The 17928-nt window shown below is 39.5% G+C and overlaps 2 protein-coding genes across 6 annotated transcripts in view; both read left to right on the top strand.

Moving 5' to 3' along the window:
* aplp2 (amyloid beta (A4) precursor-like protein 2) overlaps positions 1 to 2577 on the top strand; it is a 51957-nt gene extending 49380 nt beyond the window's left edge. For all 5 annotated transcript variants that reach the window (XM_069161140.1, XM_069161139.1, XM_069161138.1 and 2 more), the window contains 2 exons: positions 14 to 169; positions 434 to 2577. In XM_069161140.1, the coding sequence (XP_069017241.1) occupies positions 14 to 169; positions 434 to 535 (258 nt within the window). In that variant the 3' untranslated portion in view covers positions 536 to 2577. The remainder of the gene's footprint in view (positions 1 to 13; positions 170 to 433) is intronic.
* Positions 2578 to 3549: 972 nt separating this feature from the next.
* Positions 3550 to 17907, top strand: st14a (ST14 transmembrane serine protease matriptase a). Its single transcript, XM_069161490.1, has 19 exons — positions 3550 to 3912; positions 6296 to 6455; positions 7762 to 7892; positions 7999 to 8069; positions 8927 to 9093; positions 9263 to 9298; positions 9747 to 9981; positions 10984 to 11126; positions 11236 to 11339; positions 11463 to 11575; positions 11678 to 11814; positions 11890 to 11994; positions 12091 to 12198; positions 12293 to 12409; positions 13449 to 13571; positions 13741 to 13924; positions 14904 to 15175; positions 15660 to 15796; positions 16973 to 17907. The coding sequence occupies exons 1-19, from the start codon at positions 3871 to 3873 to the stop codon at positions 17129 to 17131; spliced, it is 2544 nt and encodes an 847-aa protein (XP_069017591.1). The 5' UTR covers positions 3550 to 3870; the 3' UTR covers positions 17132 to 17907.
* The last annotated feature ends 21 nt before the right edge of the window (positions 17908 to 17928 follow it).

Below are 17928 nucleotides of genomic sequence, written 5' to 3'. Positions count from 1 at the left end.
TTCTGCCTGCTAGGAGTCCTACCGCCCCCTGGGAGAGGACTTCGGCTTCGGGAGCAGCGCACTGATTGGCTTGCTGGTGATCGCGGTGGCCATAGCAACCGTGATCGTGATCAGCCTGGTGCTTTTAAGGAAAAGGCAATACGGCACCATCAGCCACGGCATCGTGGAGGTAAGCCACCTGTGTAGATGTAAACCACACGCATATCAGTGCTCTGAATGAACTGCTGCCCTTCTTATTCCACGGGTCAGATTTTGTATTAAATGATCAGGTTGTATGTAAATAGAGCGTGAGTAGATGCAAAGCAAATTAGATTCTAGTCCCTGCAGCATTTGCATATGGCACACGCAGCATGTTGTACCTTCATGAGAAGAGTGATCGTGCGCCCTGCCCTTGTTCAGGTCGTCCTTTATACGTGCTGTGTCTGTCTCACAGGTCGACCCCATGCTGACACCGGAGGAACGGCACCTCAACAAGATGCAGAACCACGGCTACGAGAACCCCACCTACAAATACCTGGAACAGATGCAGATCTAACCAGAGCCTACACGGGGGCGCTGTGGAGCGAGGATGGCAACCGAGGGGGAACATACTACTGACCAATAACACATGATGCTATTGTTAAACTCATTTGCATACATCCAAACTCCATTTACTGGTTTGTTCAAAGCAATCCTTAAATAATGCTACTACTTCTACTACTGCTACTATTGTACTATAGAGCTCTTTTTGATCATGTTTCTTTTGAAAAGATGATGTATCTGCCAATTTGCATAAAGGAAAATGTGATTCTGCAGATTTATTTGTGATTATCAATACAGCTATCTCAGATCAAGATGTATAACATTTCTTCAGACATTTCTTTATTTTTTTTTAAGTAAAAGCAAATCAAACAAAATATTAACATTTTTGAGTAGCCATCGTCAAACCAGCATACCAGACACGACGCTTTTGTTTTCCATCCTGCAAGTGTCATCCATGCAGTTTCTGATGGTTTTCTCAAAAAGAATTGGTATTTTATTTTGCTCTTTTTCCTCTCAATAGATTGCTTGTATATGAAGGTTCTTTGTACCAATTAAAATGTTTAGTGAGACAACAAATGAGAAAAAAAGGAAATCATGAATTATTTACTTTCTGTTCTTTGTTATGATAACAGACAAAATATACATATACAATTTAAATATATATATATATAAGAGTAGATGTTTTTATTCCACTTTTTTTTTTTTTTCCCAGGGAAGAGGTTATGAGTTGGTTTAGGGTGCTCAGCATGGTGATCATGATTCTTTGCAGGCACACTGTAAGAAAGCGTCGGGGAAGGTGTGCACAGGCCCCCAGCTCAAACACGTCACACAAAACCTACTCTGAACCCTTACTATGTGAATGTGATAAGATATTCCCTCCCACCCATACACGCACAAACACAACCATTTAACTGTTGGGGAATCTGTAGAAATCAGTAGATAAAATAAAACCTATTGACATGTATTACATAGTTGAATGTATTGTGGAAGCTTTTTTCCAAACTATGTATCTGAGAGGTTCCCTTTAGGCCTTGATTTTAATGTCGTGTCACATACATTGTGACAACGGGCGATGACATGCCACAAACTGACAAGTGTTTGGGTTCTTTTGAGTCGGGGTTGTTTGTTTTTTTGCACAAATTGTATGAAGCAAATACCACGCAGTAGCAGTGAAGCTACATTGAAAACCATTTTTTAAGATTGATGGACACACATTACAGCTGGCTTTTCTGGTCATAAAGTGTGGAACAGTGTGACAGATCGAAACAGGGCCGGCCCATGAACAAAATAATCATGCACCATTAGCCCCCAAATGAACTGCGGGGGTTTAGGGGTGCTGTATGCAATTCTGAGATCACTAGAAAGTCCCGAACAATGGATGAAGTTTTTTCTGAACCCAAAAACACCTCATTTGGGGATCATTTTGTTTGGTACTAATTTGAGGGAATTCTAACAATTTTTGCAATGCGAATTTTTGGGATTTGGATACCCACAAAAGCTTGGGCCAGCCCTGGATCAAAGCCACGTGAAGACAATTTGGAGCTGGAGGGCTGTGCAGGCAGACAGAGACACACAGAAAGACACGGCTTGGAGAGCTCGTTTCTGGAAAAAAAAAAGAGCAAACTTGTGTATTTTTACAGGTAGAGAATGACACAAACAAGTGAACTGAATCCTAGAATCATCTTTTCTCTCTCTATCTTAGTATTGTCTTTGTATGCCTGTATAGTTGATGTTGCAATCATGGCTTTTTTCCCAGAGGATTACCTGTGGTGTGCATTGTTCTTATATGAAATGATATGATATATATTTTTAAGTTTGTTTTCTTGTTTTCTATTTTTTTCTCTTCCTGTGACAGTATCTCTGTATGTGACTGTCTCACTATGCACCCAAACAGCTTCAATCTTGTAACTGCCTGCTTGATTGTGGGAGGGGACTGGGAACTAATATAATATGCATATTAGTGATTTAAAAAAAAAAAAAAAAAAAGTGACGCCAATGGAAACAGATTTATGGTTACAAGGGGGATACACATCAATAAACTTCACAACTTACAAATGGATGTGTCGGTTTTTTATGGGTGGATGGATGGATGAATAAATTAAGAAGTTTAAGGGACCATTGTTTTTGTACTAAAACTAAGAATTAAGCTATCTATCTAGTTGATTTGATATGATAGGGGGCAATAAAAGAAATAAACTAGAAAAAAATTATTTTCTAAAACAAAATTGCTCTGCATTATCTCAAGGCTGTGGGTGTGGATTAAAAGATGATTTAGGTTTTTGTTTTGTTTAATCATCATTTCAAATAGTTTTTTGATGGATGTTCGTGAACATTGTGCGTTGCTGTATTCTTTCTATACAGAGTACATTGTGCTTGTGTCCAGCAGATTAATAAGGTTTGTGAAAAGCATTGAAACTGGAAATATTGATTAATTTAATATCAACCGGTTGGTTTCTGTCCGGGGAAGTATGTGTTTTCTCAAACAGAAACTTCTGGCTCACAATAGGAAAAAAATAGAAATGATTCAGATACTGAGTCATTCACAGACATGCCCACATAAGATCACATGACGGATACTAAAAATAGGCCAGGAGGAACCCTCCCTATCTGATTATCTCACGAGATAAAAAGAGCTGTTTTTATTTTAATGCCATTGAACCTGTGCCCAGACTAAAATATAGCCATGGTTGACATTAGTAGGTGATCCTGCCAGGATTCAGTGGTGTTTCTAAATGACATAAATAGCTACCTGAACCCTGATCCTGCTGTAGATAGGTAAACCTATTCCTCTGCTTTGGTATACAATATGTGGCCTACATTAACAAATTGTAAACTTGTGTTACTTTCACTATTATAATCGAGCGGATACTGCTTATTCATTTCACATTAACAGCTGTTCTCACCTGTGGCAGGGAAACGGGAAGTGGCTTCAGGTAAGGCGTGGAGACACGCCCACAGAAACCTGAAGTTACAGGAAAAGGCTTGTTGTTTTTCACCTGCTGTTTCATCGTCGCTCCGTCGGAGTCACGCAGGTAGACGACATATCCCGGTCAGGTAGACATTAGTGTTCATTTCGGCCGGAGAGGAGTCTTCTTTTTAAAAACAAACAAACACCGGAGCTGTTTTTTCTTCGTGTGTCTGTATAGATATTTATTTTTATTTGTTTGGTCTCGGGTTGAACGGACAAACACAGGACTCATCTGTTTCCGATCAGGCCTGCAGGTTCCCCTCGGAAAAACAGCCTGTAAGCGCCAACTACAAGTCAGAGAGATTACCGAGAAGAAGAGGAGAGGGGGGGAGAGATTTTTGGTTTTCATCTCTTCCGTGTGGTTCAGGTACTGACCCCTAATGGACTACATGGACAGTGGACTGAGATACGCTCCAAACTCGGTAAGACACTTGAGGCGGTGGAACTGTTTCCTCGTGTTTGTTTGGGTGGTGACTTTCATTCGCCTCACCTGACATTGTTGCATGTTGATGAATCTTCCTGCAGCAGGTTGAAATGAAATACGGCACTTCCACACAGGTTGCAGACATACTGGCGGGGATGTCAGCCTCTCTGATCACCACACACACTGGTTTGCCTAAAGACATTCAGTATGTAACTACGAGAAGAAGAAGAAAGGCAACACTTAGAAGCAGCTTTCATTTCTTTGCCAAGCTTCTGGCTCTGTGCCGGCAGCTCGTTTTGGTTCTGTTGGGAATGCTTTTACTCTCCTTACTGTCATAGAAGAAAGAAAGAAAAAAAGCCACGTGTAACCTTTTTGATTCTTCTCCTCTGAGGCTGCACAATCCCCAAAGTCAGATCTTTTTTTTCTTCTTCATTCAAGTAAGAAAAGTGAGAAAGCAGTGGGGGTTTTTTTTGGATATCCTACTAATGAGCCCTCAGAGGCTGCACATACTATGCTCCTTTTCTCTGGTGCTTGATTTTTAAGTTATTTCGATGAAATATTAATTGTCACCATCCCATCTGCAGAACACAGTAAATAATACTTTAAAAAAAATCTGTCAACCTTCAAACTCACTCAAAACTGTTGATGAACTATGTATTAAATAGTGATGTTTAAGTGCATCTCTCAAGCATGTTTGACATGAAAACATTTGGGGATCTTCATCGGTGTAGATCTTCAGAAAGCAGGCAGCTATGGTGGAGCTGCTGCCTGAATTCCTCCAGGTTCCTCCACCCTGTGTGACTTGTTTACTTGAGTCCTTCTACCATGTGTACTAACATCCAGTCCAAATTACTCCACAGCATGGCAGTATGGTGATTAAATACAGGGTATGATGTGGAAAAGGCCCTTCAGTCCCAGAAGAATGGAGTATATCCGAGAAGTTACTGTCATTGATAGAGAAGCCATTTAAAGCAATGATTGCCCGATTTACATTAATATTTACAATTTTATTGTCCACAAGAATAACAAGAAAGTTGCTGTTACAGAAAATTAGGTGTTAATATAATCATATTGATTAAACCGTATGGACACTTGATTATGTGCTCATGCAAGATTTTCTCCTCATTCTGTTCTTCGTCAAGAGTTAATATTCATAGTTTTGAGTGGCATGAAGATCATATTTCTAATTATTTTGTAAATTATTTGTTGCCCAGTCTACTTAATCTTGGTAAGGCAAAGGGGTGCTATGTCATTTTATTTTTTTTTTGTTGTCTTTTTCCATTCTGACTCTATTTCTGTTACATAGGAAGTGTTTAATTATATTTAAAAAAAAAAAAAAATCTCAGGAAGTGACTGCATGCAGCTAGCATTTACTTGATAAAGAAGTCATGCACAGGAAAATTGTAGTTAATATCTTCACCACACACTCTGACAAAAAATGATTCATATTATGCTTTGAAAATTATAATTTGAATTAATAAAAGTGAAGCCTGCTCTTGCAAATCTCTTCTGTTAAAGCACTTTAATTTGTGGCCTCTCAGGTGAAGCGTAATTAATTATTGGCAGTCAGTTTAAACAGAGAAAGTTGTGCTCGATTTGGAAACAGTTAATGGTGTCATAGTTTTGCATTGCAGTTGAGCTTCCATTAAGCACCTTGTAATTGTCATTGTGACATGTATAAACTCATAGTGATGTTTCCTGAAACATCCCACAGCTTCTCTGAACTCCTTTTGGTGGCCTGTAAAGTTGTCCAGTTTTTACGCTGCACTCTTCACTTCAGTGAGCGCTCACAGAAACCTGTTGCCCATGAGTGGTTTGCTCCCAGCAGGTTTGACAGGATTTTACATTGTGAAACCTTTGTCCTCCCTCCCCCCTCTGTCTTACCTCCTGAAGACTGTGACTCATGCATAATGTTACTTTCTAATCCATTAACAGCACCAGACACTGAAACTGTCCTCTCTGGTTTGTATTTGCAGACTTTGAATGAAAATCATGTGATCAAATGTAGCACCTTTTTTTTTTCAGAGGAAAGCATTTTGTCACATTTCAGACCGGCGTTGAACACTTCCTGTACTGAACTCTGCAGATCACCGCAGGCAGGGACATTCCCAAAATGCACATGTATGCTGTCTGCTGTTGTCACTGATCTTCAGCTGAATACTCAGGCAGAGAAAAAAACAGCCTCTTTTATTCTCTCATAAAAAACAAACAAATAAACAAACAAAATCAAATGTGCCAGTAAAGGAGCCTCCCCGGGGAAAAGCTTTGTCCATAAATGTCTTCATCCGCCGTAGTTGGAAATCATATTTTGATGAGGCTTAATATAGATACTTCAGTCTTATTTATTGATCTTCATAACTGTTTATCTGTCTGTCTTCCAGGACAAAGACTGGGACGCCTCGGTCCAGTTCCTGCAAGCATCAGATAACAAAAAGCTTGAGAAGAAAAAGGGTCCAGGGAAAATTGGGGCCGTGATCGGTGTGGTGGTTTTTGCTGCTGTTATTGCACTTATGACCGGACTGCTGGTCTGGCATTTCCACTGTAAGTACCTCTTCCCTTTTGATAAGTAAATGTACATTATAAATATACATAATGAAAAAGTGTTCGAAAAATTACTCAGAGGCTGGATTCAAAATCAAACATATCGGACATTTATTCTTGCAAGAAGGAGAAAACACATGTACACTCAAAGAAAGGTGTCCAGCATTGCTCAAAGTCTCTCCTCCATAGTCCAGCTTTTATACAGTCTTACAAACAGTTGACTGTCACTCCCACTCCCTCTCATATGTCTGGTTTTGTAGATAGTACTGAGTGAGGTCGTAGGTCACAAAATAGAGATACAGAGACATTGTAACTGAGACATGTTGTGCAACAGAGAGACAAATATTTGACAAGTCTGATGAGTTCATTATTTTTCCATCAAAAAGAATGCAATCTTTAATAAAAAATAAAAAAAAACTAATCACAATGATAAAGACTGCTACAGACTGAGTGAACTGACAAAGATGAACAGATGTCACAACTGCAAAGTAAAAAGAAAATCACTTTTACAGTAAATACAAGGTTGAGAAGTGCTAAGTGGCAAGGTTGATGAACACTTGACATAAATATGAGTTAATAAATATTTTGCAGACCGAACACTGAGAAAACTTCTCCACCACTCCATAGTCCTTGTTTGAATTTGTTGCATCTTGTTTCCATCTTTCAAATACTCTAAATAAAAGTAAAGTTTTGAATTTGTTGTCACTCAGGGCTTTACAATGGTTGGAGAAAAAACTGTTAAAAAAAAGACCATTTTGCACATTGTTCAGAAATGTGTCCAAAAGAAATGATCATATCAACATTTAGAGGCTTATTTCTTAGCACTCTTCTGTATTTCATAGCAATCTGTTGCAAGCTTTTTGCAATATCTGGTTAACAAACAAACAGGTAGTATAAGTAAGACTGACTTCTTTGGTAGAACAAAGAAAAAGCATCATCTCCTTTAAGCTCTCTGTGATAAAATCAGGAAAGTATATATGGTAAACACATTTTGATTTGATCAGGAAATGTTCTTCGGGAGGTTAAATCTCAATGCACCTTTTAATCTGTTTGTTTATTTCCACATGCAAATAACTGAAACCTTGAAAGCGATATGTTTTTGAAAGAAGTGCTCCCTATGGACTTAAAAAAAAACAAAACTTTCCAAATCAAAGATGGAAGGGGAATTTTTTTTTTTACAAAAACATGTGAAGAAAGCCAAAATCTACAGCATTAACACTATAACAGAAGGAGATTAAATAGGATGAACTCTAGTGCAGTAAGGGTATCAGTGTTAATATTGAGTCTTGTCCATGTGATCCTAAAGTCCGTAAAGATGTCCGGGTCAAGAAGATGTACAGCGGCTCCATGCGGATCACCAACCAGGCGTTTGACAACGCCTACGAGAACTCCAACAGCTCTGAGTTTAAGGTGCTGGCGAAGCAGGTGGCGTCTCAGGTGAGTCCACACCACCGCCGTGCCTCGGCCTCACGTCATCTGCGTTTGTCTTTTCGAGCAGCCTTCGTTCATGCTCGGTTGTGATTTTTAATCTCATGTCTTGCAGCTTAAAGCCATCTACTCCAAAAGTCCCCAGCTGGCCAAATACTATGTTGGTTCTACAGTTCAGGCGTTCAGGTACGGCAGTGAAGCTGAAGCACGAAGTCATTCAAAGTGACATTTTCTTGTTACTACGACCAAGAGTGTCATGTTTCTGCCGTGTTGGTTGGAGGGATATCTCAAACACATATCAAACTGAAATTAGGTCAAAGGTCATCTGGTGTTTTTTTTTTTGTGTGGATGTACTGTAAATCTCAACGCTATCATTTATTCTATATTTTACTCTTAAACTTTTCCTAAACATTTTTATCATTAAATTAGCCAATTGAGAGAATTGCGCTTTATGCACTGCTATTTAAATGTCAAATGTTATCTGGTTTGCTTTTAGGGTTTTATTTCAGTCTTTATTGCAAACCCAGAGGGTCATTTCTATACCTTGGCAATATAGCCCATGTCATCAACACAAAGACATAATTATACAATGCCTGGAATTACTGCTCTGCGATTGTATGCCTGCACCAACCAGTTAAGTGACATTTAACCTCCAGAGTCGAGGCATTCCTGAGACGTACACGAGGTCACAGTAAACTGGTCCTTTGACCGTCAAAATATTATCAGTCTTCTGTCACTTGAGTCCAAGTTTATGCCAAATTTCACGAAAGTCCGTCAACGTTTTTTTGTTTTTTTTTAATGTATTGTTTTAATGAAAATGGATGGACATGAGGTCACAGTGACTTGACCAACAAAACTAATCAGTTCCTGTTTTAGTCTTCGTGAACATTTGTGCCAAATTTGAAGAAATTCCCTCAGGGCACAGGGGGCTCACAGTATTTACATATAACCTCTAAAGGCCTGATATATTAACACACGTGTTTTTGTCTGAACCTTTGAACACAGCAGCTCTGTGTTTATACGTCTAATCATTGTGTCTGCAGTGAAGGCAGCGTCATTGCCTACTACCTGTCTGAGTTCAGAGTGCCTGCCGGCCAGGAGACCGCTGTCGACAGCGTTATGACTTCAATGGACAAGCTGGTGGACAAAGATCAGCGTGCCCTGCACAGACCTGGCAACGCGCTGGTCTTTGAAGATGTGGTGTCTTCAGGTAGAGTCAAAGCTGTTTCTCATTCAGTCCTTATTATTAATAATGCAGTTTTGCTGGTGGTTTGCTGCAGAGTCGGTTGTTAAGCTTGTCTCTGGATGTGTTTTGTTTTTGTTGTTGTGCTGTCAGTATCATCATCTTACTTCTGTGTTCTTTGTTTATGATCTCACAGCACTTGACGCCCGCTTGTTTTCAACATCATTCAAAGGTAAGTGCTCAGCTCGCTTTTATCATTTATCAACAGAGGAACCGCAGACAATTTAATTCTGTAGTTCAGGTTTATAACATGTTACCTCACCATTAGTGATTATTGTCTGTTGTCACCACATTATTCTGTCTGGTCTTTCTACTCGGCAAAAAATAGGATTTATGTAATTTATATTCTTCAGAAAAAACGATATTGTAACTGGCTGATAAACATGATGTCGGGTTATATTTGGGTATGCGTTTTTTTCAATAATAACTTTTAATTAGAAATGCCAGATTAAAAGAGTTTAATAACCATTTTTAGTTTATATTTAGCTGTGACCACTCAGTACAGTGGTAATAACTCGATAGGGTCATGTATTTGCATTACATTTGCACAGTAAATATTGTCTCAGTGAAAGTGGCCTACAAATGTGAATACCACTAAATGTCAAGTGTTTGTCTCTTAGATGTCTTAAAGTTTTCAGAACATGCAAAGATCAATCAAATGGAGCAGATCCAGTCCCCCGGCTTCCCCAACAGTCCTTATCCTCCCAACACGTTCATCCAGTGGGAGCTGAGAGCCGACCCCGGCTACGTCGTCAAGCTCGACTTCGATACGATGAATCTGGAAGAGAACTGCAAGAACGACTTTGTCAAAATCTACGACTCCCTGGCGGCCATCGAGAGCCGGGTTATGGACGAGTAAGTTGCAGATAAATACCTCTCCTGTTTACAACACTCTTATTTTAATGCTCATTTTAAATGCTGTATGCTTTTAAGTTTAATGTAAAGGAATTCATCTTGTTCGGAAGGCCCTCTCCTCTGCTGGTCAGATGTGCCTCTAATAGAACTGCACATGAAGCCAAAGTTACCAAACATTGTCGGGGTTAAGACTCGTGCTAGAATTATTACACTTTAAAAATTTAATTTTCATTTAAATCTGGATGAAAGTCACCCGAAAATGTAGGAATGTGCTCGTTCCAAACCAGCAAAGCAACATTCAGACAGAAATCTATCTGGATCTCTGCAGGAAGAACTTTGCCGAGTATGTGATTAATCATATTTGTCATTCTTGCCCTGGATAACTGCCTCAGTTACAGTTTTATGAAAGCGTTTTTCTTGATTTTTGAAGTGTAAATACAACTACTGCAGAAGGCAGTAAAAAATGAGTTAAATTTCTCATTAACTTCACAAATAGTCTGCCCGAGGGTAAACTATCAAGTTTTGATTTAGTCTCATGGTCAAACTTGAATATTACTGTTCATATTTTCTGTTTTATAAGTTCATGAAATAAAAAATAAAAATGCATGAACATTTGAAGAAAGATTTATTTTAATGTCTGTTTGCTGGTGGATTTGTTTTTTCAAATATATTTTCCCTTCATAAATCTGAATAATATGAAATATGCCCAGCGGTGTCCAAACTTTAGCATACAGATGCATAAGTGACAAAAATTGATGGTACTTTTTCTTAGGAATATAGTGGATTCATCTGTGATTAAAACATAGGATTAAGATATGATGTAAATACTTTGTTTGGGCCAAAGATTCAAATCAAGATCCAATGAGGATTTTTATTTGTCATTAACAAAGACAACTGTCATAACAATCCTAAAACTCCCATCAGCATTGACTGTCCCGTATCGTCCTGGTGTATGTCGGTAAACGGTGAATGTGGTACATTTATGTTGTCTGTTTTCTACAGGATGTGCGGCTATTACTCACCCAGTGAACCTCTGACCTTTCTGTCCTCTGGGAATGTCATGCTGGTGACGATGGCCACAAACGAAGGGCAGAACTATCCTGGTTTTAGAGCAAAAGTCTCCCAAATTCGGCGTGGAAGTGCAGGTAGGGATCTAACGCACGGGTGCATCCCGACTGAAGCTCACTGGAGCCTTTTTTTTTTTTGGTCATAAATGTTTGATATCTGTTCAAACACATATCATTATTTTAACAGGCACAACATGCGGTGGCCAGCTGAGGGGCGATGAAGGCAACTTCTCTTCTCCCAACTATCCAAATTACTATCCTCCTAGCACTACATGTCAGTGGTCCATCGAGGTGAGATGTGGGCATCTAATTGACACATCACATGTCATATGTGTCACACATGTTTCTGTTCTGTGATGCTCCTCTGTGGCCACCATTTCTCATAGTTTTTACTCATTTCTTTTAATCATGAAGGTCTCAAAGGATAAGGCGGTGAAAGTGACCTTCAAAAAGTTCTTCTTGTCTGAGCCCGGGCAGAAAAACAAGAAGGACTGTCACAAAGACTACGTGAAGGTGAACGGAAAGAAGTGAGTGTTTCTTTGTGCATATATATATAAAAATTTTAAAAACGGATGCGGTTTACATGACAGATGGGCAGTTGTGTCAGTGCTTGTACATGTCCTCCTCAGACTGTGTGGAGATCAGCCTGATGGGACGGTGACAGAATCCAGCAACACAAACACAATGAATGTGGTGTTCTTCTCCGATTCCTCCTACGTGGACCGAGGCTTCGAGGCAGAGTTTCAGGCCATTGACGTCAAAAACCGTAAGTGACTCTGTCTCTCACAGATCGTGAATATTTCTTGACATCAGTTTCTCACGTTGACGTTGTTGTCCACAGCCTGTCCGATGAAGTTCCAGTGCAAGAATCAGCGCTGCATTAAGTCGGAGCTCAAGTGCGACGGATGGAACGATTGTGGAGACATGAGCGATGAGTTGAACTGCAGTAAGTACTATTTACTCACGTGATACTCGGTCTATTGGTTTTATTTGTGTTTATTGTTACATATGTCGTCATTTCCGATTTTCTGTTTTCCTCCAGAGTGCAGCTCAAAAAGTATCAGTTGTAGAAATGGACTGTGTAAGCCCATGTTCTGGAAATGTGATGGCGTAGACGACTGTGGAGACCGCACGGATGAGATGGACTGTGGTAAGGCCAAATGACACTGATGGAGGACGCATTTCATACGAGCAGTGAAAGGCTTTGGATCAGTTTTCTCACACTTGTTTCTTTTGTTTTTAAGGTGGGTGTAAATCCGAACAAATAACGTGTAAGAATGATAAATGTGTTTCCAAGAAGAATCACTGTGATGGCAGGGACGACTGTGGAGACGGGTCGGATGAACTGGACTGTGGAAGGAGTAAGACTTATTTTTCTTCCTGTAAACTGCAACAAAGAAATCTCCAGACATAAATCACGGATTATATTCTTTAAATCCAGATTATCTCCAAATAAGCATCTTAATTGGCCAGAAAAGCCAAGCATTTAATCTGACACCTAAACTCCTCGATCTGTAAAGCCTTTAGGATGACATCATTTATTGTGTATAAATGAATGATCACACTACTAGACTTACTAAAACAAGCTTAGCCCACAGCAATAATCTAAAAACTCAGAGGCTCTTTAAAGATTTTCATCTTCTTTTAGAAAATTGCTTTGATTGCATTCTACATTTATTGTTTTGGTTCTGTCTTACTGTTAATGTTCATCAAGACTGTTTCTGTAACCAAGAGCAAAAACCTTGGAAACACCTCCGGTAAAATCTTGGTGGTCACGTATTGCAGGTATTAACTTGTGACTTTGAGCAAAGATAATGTTGCCAAAGTCGTTCTAGTTTAGATGTCGAACAGGTAGAGCGGGGGGGTAGGGTGTGGGTATTGAGTGGATTAGTCCTGGGACGGCATGTTGAGGTGTTCTGGGCTGAACTCGATGAAACACCGGTGAAGGGAGGTGCCCACTTGATATGACAAACTCACCTTGTTGCGAAGGCTTTGTACTTGGTTGTGTTTTACTAGATAAAATCCTGTGAATTAGTGAGATGTTTAGTAGGTGAAGACAGGTGGTAATATTAAGACTGTGGACTACTGTTATTCTGCAATAATATGGCACTTTGTGTGCACTTTAAAACCAAACAAAAAACTACCTGCTAAGCACATAATTACAGACACAATTAGTAACCAGTTGTAGAGGAAGTGTATTCAGCAGCCGAAGAGCTCGAAGGAGATTCTAAACTGATTACTGATAATCCATCTTCAAACACATGTTTTCCGCTCGGGTAAAGTGTTTACTCGTGTAAGGATCATTCTGTTTTGATGACCACATAAATAATGTGGAGGACGTCATACATGGTGTGGTTCGTAGCTTTAGATTTGATTGGTCTTCTCTTCCCGTCTCCCCAGAGACCGATATACAATGCACTGATCTGACGTACAGATGTAAAAACAACAAATGCATCAGTAAAGTGAACCCAGAATGTGACGGCGAGCAGGACTGCGAAGACGGATCTGACGAGGACAACTGCGGTACGTCACAAACAAAAACCCCAACCGGTGCATGTCTGAGATTTAAAAACCAGTCAGATCTTCATCTGCATTGTTTAGCCTTCTTGAGAAAATGGGTGTGATCTTCCGCCCACTTATGAACGAGTTGCAACAAGCCAGCTCTGTGACTGATTGACGGTTTTCTCCGCAGACTGCGGGAGGAGTATGTTCAGGACGTCACGTATCGTGGGTGGTCAGGACACAGAGGAAGGGGAGTTTCCCTGGCAGGTCAGCCTCCACGTCAAAAAGTACGGCCACGTGTGCGGAGCGTCCATCATCAGTCCAACCTGGGTAGTCACTGCTGCTCACTGCGTGCAAGATAACGACCAGACAAGGTAGCGTCCTACTTCATGCTTTATGTTCTCACTGGCAACTACAGTTGGGGTTTTTTTTCCAGTTAAATGGGAAAAATGGTGACTCATTCTCGCATCGCTGTCAGAATTTATAAGATAAATTGAGAGCTATTTAGTTCTCACCCACTTTTTGATGGTTTGTGATCATACAATTTTCATTTTTACTCACATTTAGCAGATGTTCTTATCCAGAGGAATAGAAAAGAGTGCAACAGTAAAGTGACATTCTGGTCCTCCATAGCTGTATTTTTATCCTGGCCGCATTATTTCAGAGGGATTTCTGAACAAATAAAAACACTGTAAAAGTGCTTACTAAGTTAGTTCAAATATTTTATGTTTATTTAGGGCCTTGAACAGTTTCTAGTATAGTTGAATTTGATGTTTACACACAAATGACAAATCTGTTGGTGTTATATAACATGGTTTTGTCTTGAATAAAAAAAAATGAAACCATAAACACTTTGAAAGGCCTCAAGTACTTCTGAACAACCCAGTTGTGACTTCAGTAGTTTGAGTTGAGAGACACTGTGAACATGTTGTGAAACATTAAGCCTCTGTGTTTTCACTAACAACACAATGCTCGCATGTGTGCGTGAATTATTTAGTACACATGAAACCCTTCCAGGCCCGCAGCACAAGATGTGGATGCATTTTTTTAGACTGTGTTTCTTTATTAACACAGTAGGAAAAATTTGAGCTGTCAAAAAGAAAATGTTGATATTTTAGGTATTTATATAGCACATATTGTATTCTGCTGTGGTGTCAGGGTAATAACTAAAGTACCTTTTAATAAATGCTTTTGAACATTCAGTTTACTTTTGAAGCAGTCTGACAGCCAATCTCACTCTAACTATACCGGTAAACAAACAGACCTTAAACGTGGTTTCATAAATATCCTCTAATCACATGCTTGTTAATTATATATTACCTAACATTGAGAATGAACTCTGCTTTGCTTCAGATACTCCCAGCCCGGCACTTGGGAAGCTTACCTCGGCCTCCACGTGCAGCAGCACGTTGGCAGCACCGTCGTGAAGAGGAACCTGAAGCAAGTCATATCCCACCCCAATTACAACGCACACAACTTTGACAATGACATCGCCCTGATGGAGCTGGACAGTCCCGTCACCTACTCCGACTACATCAGGCCCATCTGCTTGCCGGCTCCCCAACACAATTTCCCAACCAGCCACACTGTGTGGATCACAGGGTGGGGGGCCACTCGAGAAGGAGGTGAGTACCCACCAACAATAAACGAACTCTGAGACCCTAACTTAAACAAGAAGGTTTATTGCAATTATTGCAGAATTAGCAGATAGAAATATAAATTTTGGGGGGATTTAGATACTGACATGAATGAATTCAAATGCATCAGGCACACAGATGATAGATGGCTATAAAAACACACTGCAATATGTTGGTTGGTTGATTTTTGATTTATTCATGATGATCAGCGAACTGACTAAATTTCTTATTTTTAATTTATGATTTAGTCATGTCAGTTGGAGGTCAGATTAATCTGGTTTGGTGTTGATTTAGTGGTTGTTGGTTTTTTGGTGATTCTCTTGTCACTAATTCACACCATGCAACATTACTGTGGACCCGCCAGTAGAAACAATACCTTTCTCACTTGACGTCCTGCCATTACTGGAAGCATAATATCACTAATTTGAATCACAAAAAGCTCCATATGACTGTTGTGTGTTTGTGATTTTAGGATTTGCTGCAACGGTGCTCCAAAAGGCCCAGGTCCGAATCATAAACCACTCGGTGTGTAACGATTTGATGGGAGGGCAGATTACCTCTCGGATGCTGTGTGCTGGAGTGCTGAGCGGAGGAGTCGATGCTTGTCAGGTAATAAACACTCCTTGAGCTCCATGCTGTTGCTTTCTTTCATTCTTTCTTCATTTCTCTCGTTTTCAACAGATAAAAAGTGTGGCCGCCTCGGGGTTAATTGCATTTTTCCTTCAGCTTTAAAATAAAAATAAGTCCCTATAATTTCCAGCATGTCATAAGAATGTCAGTTAGCTGTAACTGTGGAAGGTAAGACACGATCTAGAATATGAAAACAACTTCTTTTTTTTTAGCTACTTATCTGCTGGGCAGATAGAAAAAGCAAAAAAGAAAAACATTTGACTGCAAAGGAGGCAGAAGAAGGTGCAAGTGATACAGGAGCAGTGGTGCAGCACTGATGCAGATACAGAAGCGATGTGGAGGAGTCATCCAGAGAAAACCTGAGCAACATCATTACAAAAGTTAATGTCTGAAAATTGCAAAGGTCTGAATAAGCCAGAGTGCCGTGGACAGATGACGTTCAAAAAGAATGAAAAGAACACCTGGCCAGCTGTTATGCATGGAGGTGGAAATATTCTGCTTTGACGATGTGTGACAGACAGTGACTTTGCACAGATAGAGGGAAGAATTCATTCAAGTAAACATCAGCAGATTTCGGATACAAAAGTCCTGCCGTCAGTCTAGAAAGGGAAACTGAAAATATCCAAACCGTATCTCAAAATTCAGCATTAACTACTTCAAAAGAGGGAGGCTGAAGCTTTTAGAGTGGCCCTAAGTCTGCTGGTCATTAAACATCTTTGGAAAAATCTGAAAAAATGTGCAGGACAACCTAAAGATATCTCAAAACTTCAAGTGATCTTCAAGTTAGTTAAATATTCTGTATCAAGATGAGATTCTTATGTGGCTTCAAAAAGTATTTTCAAGCTGCGAGATCTGCCAAATGAGATTTACGTCATGCTGACTTTAGAGAAGCTTCAATCTTTAGACCCACAATTAGTGCTATTAATATAGAAAAGTTACGGAGCACAAACATTCAAAGAAGGAATTTTAATGTCTTATTTGCTGCAGTGGTTCTATAATTTTTACTTGGTCAATCAGCAGCATTTCAATTTTACCCGGGTGTCCAAACTTTTTCATACAAATTTAAATATTTTATCAATCAACAAATTAAATAGTACCTAGAAATCAAACCGTTTTAAATTTTCATGTTGAGATAAGCATGTTTTCCTGTTTCAGGGCGACTCTGGCGGTCCTCTGTCCAGTCCGTCTGGAAGTCGTATGTTCCTGGCAGGAGTCGTGAGCTGGGGTGACGGCTGCGCTCGCAGAAACAAACCAGGCATCTACACAACGGTCACCAAATTCCGCGGCTGGATCAAAGAAAAGACAAGAGTGTAAATGTCAGACTACACCAAAGATATGGACGTAAACACGGACTGATGACGAGCACCACAGTTTGGATTTTTACTTCAGGAAAACACCTCTCTCACTCTCCAGCCGAAGCCGGGACCTCGACTCCCAGTTCTAGCTGTAGTGGAGAATGTACTCTTTATTTGTAGAGAAAATTGAAACACATTTTAGATCTGTCGTGATTTCGTGTAGATAGGGTTGATTAAATGTTTTTAAATGTAAATAAATGTTTTATTTTTATGGTTTAAATGGAGAACAATGTTTTATACAGCACAAGAAATAGATTCCATGTGTGATTGTTACACACATACACTTATGAAATGAGCATTCTTGAACTCTTGTCATCCTGTGTTTTATCATGAGATATTTTAAGGATTTATCTTCTGTTACTTGTTGTCTTTGTTTTTAATTATTTTTTTTTTCAAGTTAAAAACAAAATGACTCTTTCCATCTTACCTCCTATGGATTGGTATCTTAGGTCCATCAGAAATCCCTGAAAAATAGGTCGTGATTGTTCGCTTTTGAAAGCATTACCCTTCTCATTGTGGATGCCATTCCATTTTAACAGATGTGAACTGCTTTTCTATCAGCATGAAACACAGTAAAATATCTAATTCAATCTTTAATGTCTGATTTTCTTCATGTGATCTCTCTTCCATTCATCATTAATATAAATCCAGTCTGGCCAGCTAATCGGTCTCAAGTTGGCGATGTGTAAATGTGTGTTTTATAGCAGATGTTTTTAAATAAAATATTTCTAATGACCTCCTGTGCAAGCTTTGAGC

The sequence above is a fragment of the Embiotoca jacksoni genome, unplaced genomic scaffold, assembly GCF_022577435.1.
Source record: "Embiotoca jacksoni isolate LCO1_2020_lvr unplaced genomic scaffold, fEmbJac1.0.p SCAF_28, whole genome shotgun sequence".
NCBI classification, from domain to species: Eukaryota; Metazoa; Chordata; class Actinopteri; family Embiotocidae; genus Embiotoca; species Embiotoca jacksoni.
This window is presented reverse-complemented; position numbering and strand designations above follow the sequence as displayed.

Coding starts and splice junctions, on each gene's coding strand:
- st14a (XM_069161490.1), top strand. CDS start 3,871: ATGGACTACATGGACAGTGGACTGAGATACGCTCCAAACTCG. Junction 11,576..11,677: donor GTGAAGGTGAACGGAAAGAA/GTGAGTGTTTCT, acceptor TGTCCTCCTCAG/ACTGTGTGGAGATCAGCCTG. Junction 12,410..13,448: donor TGAACTGGACTGTGGAAGGA/GTAAGACTTATT, acceptor CCGTCTCCCCAG/AGACCGATATACAATGCACT.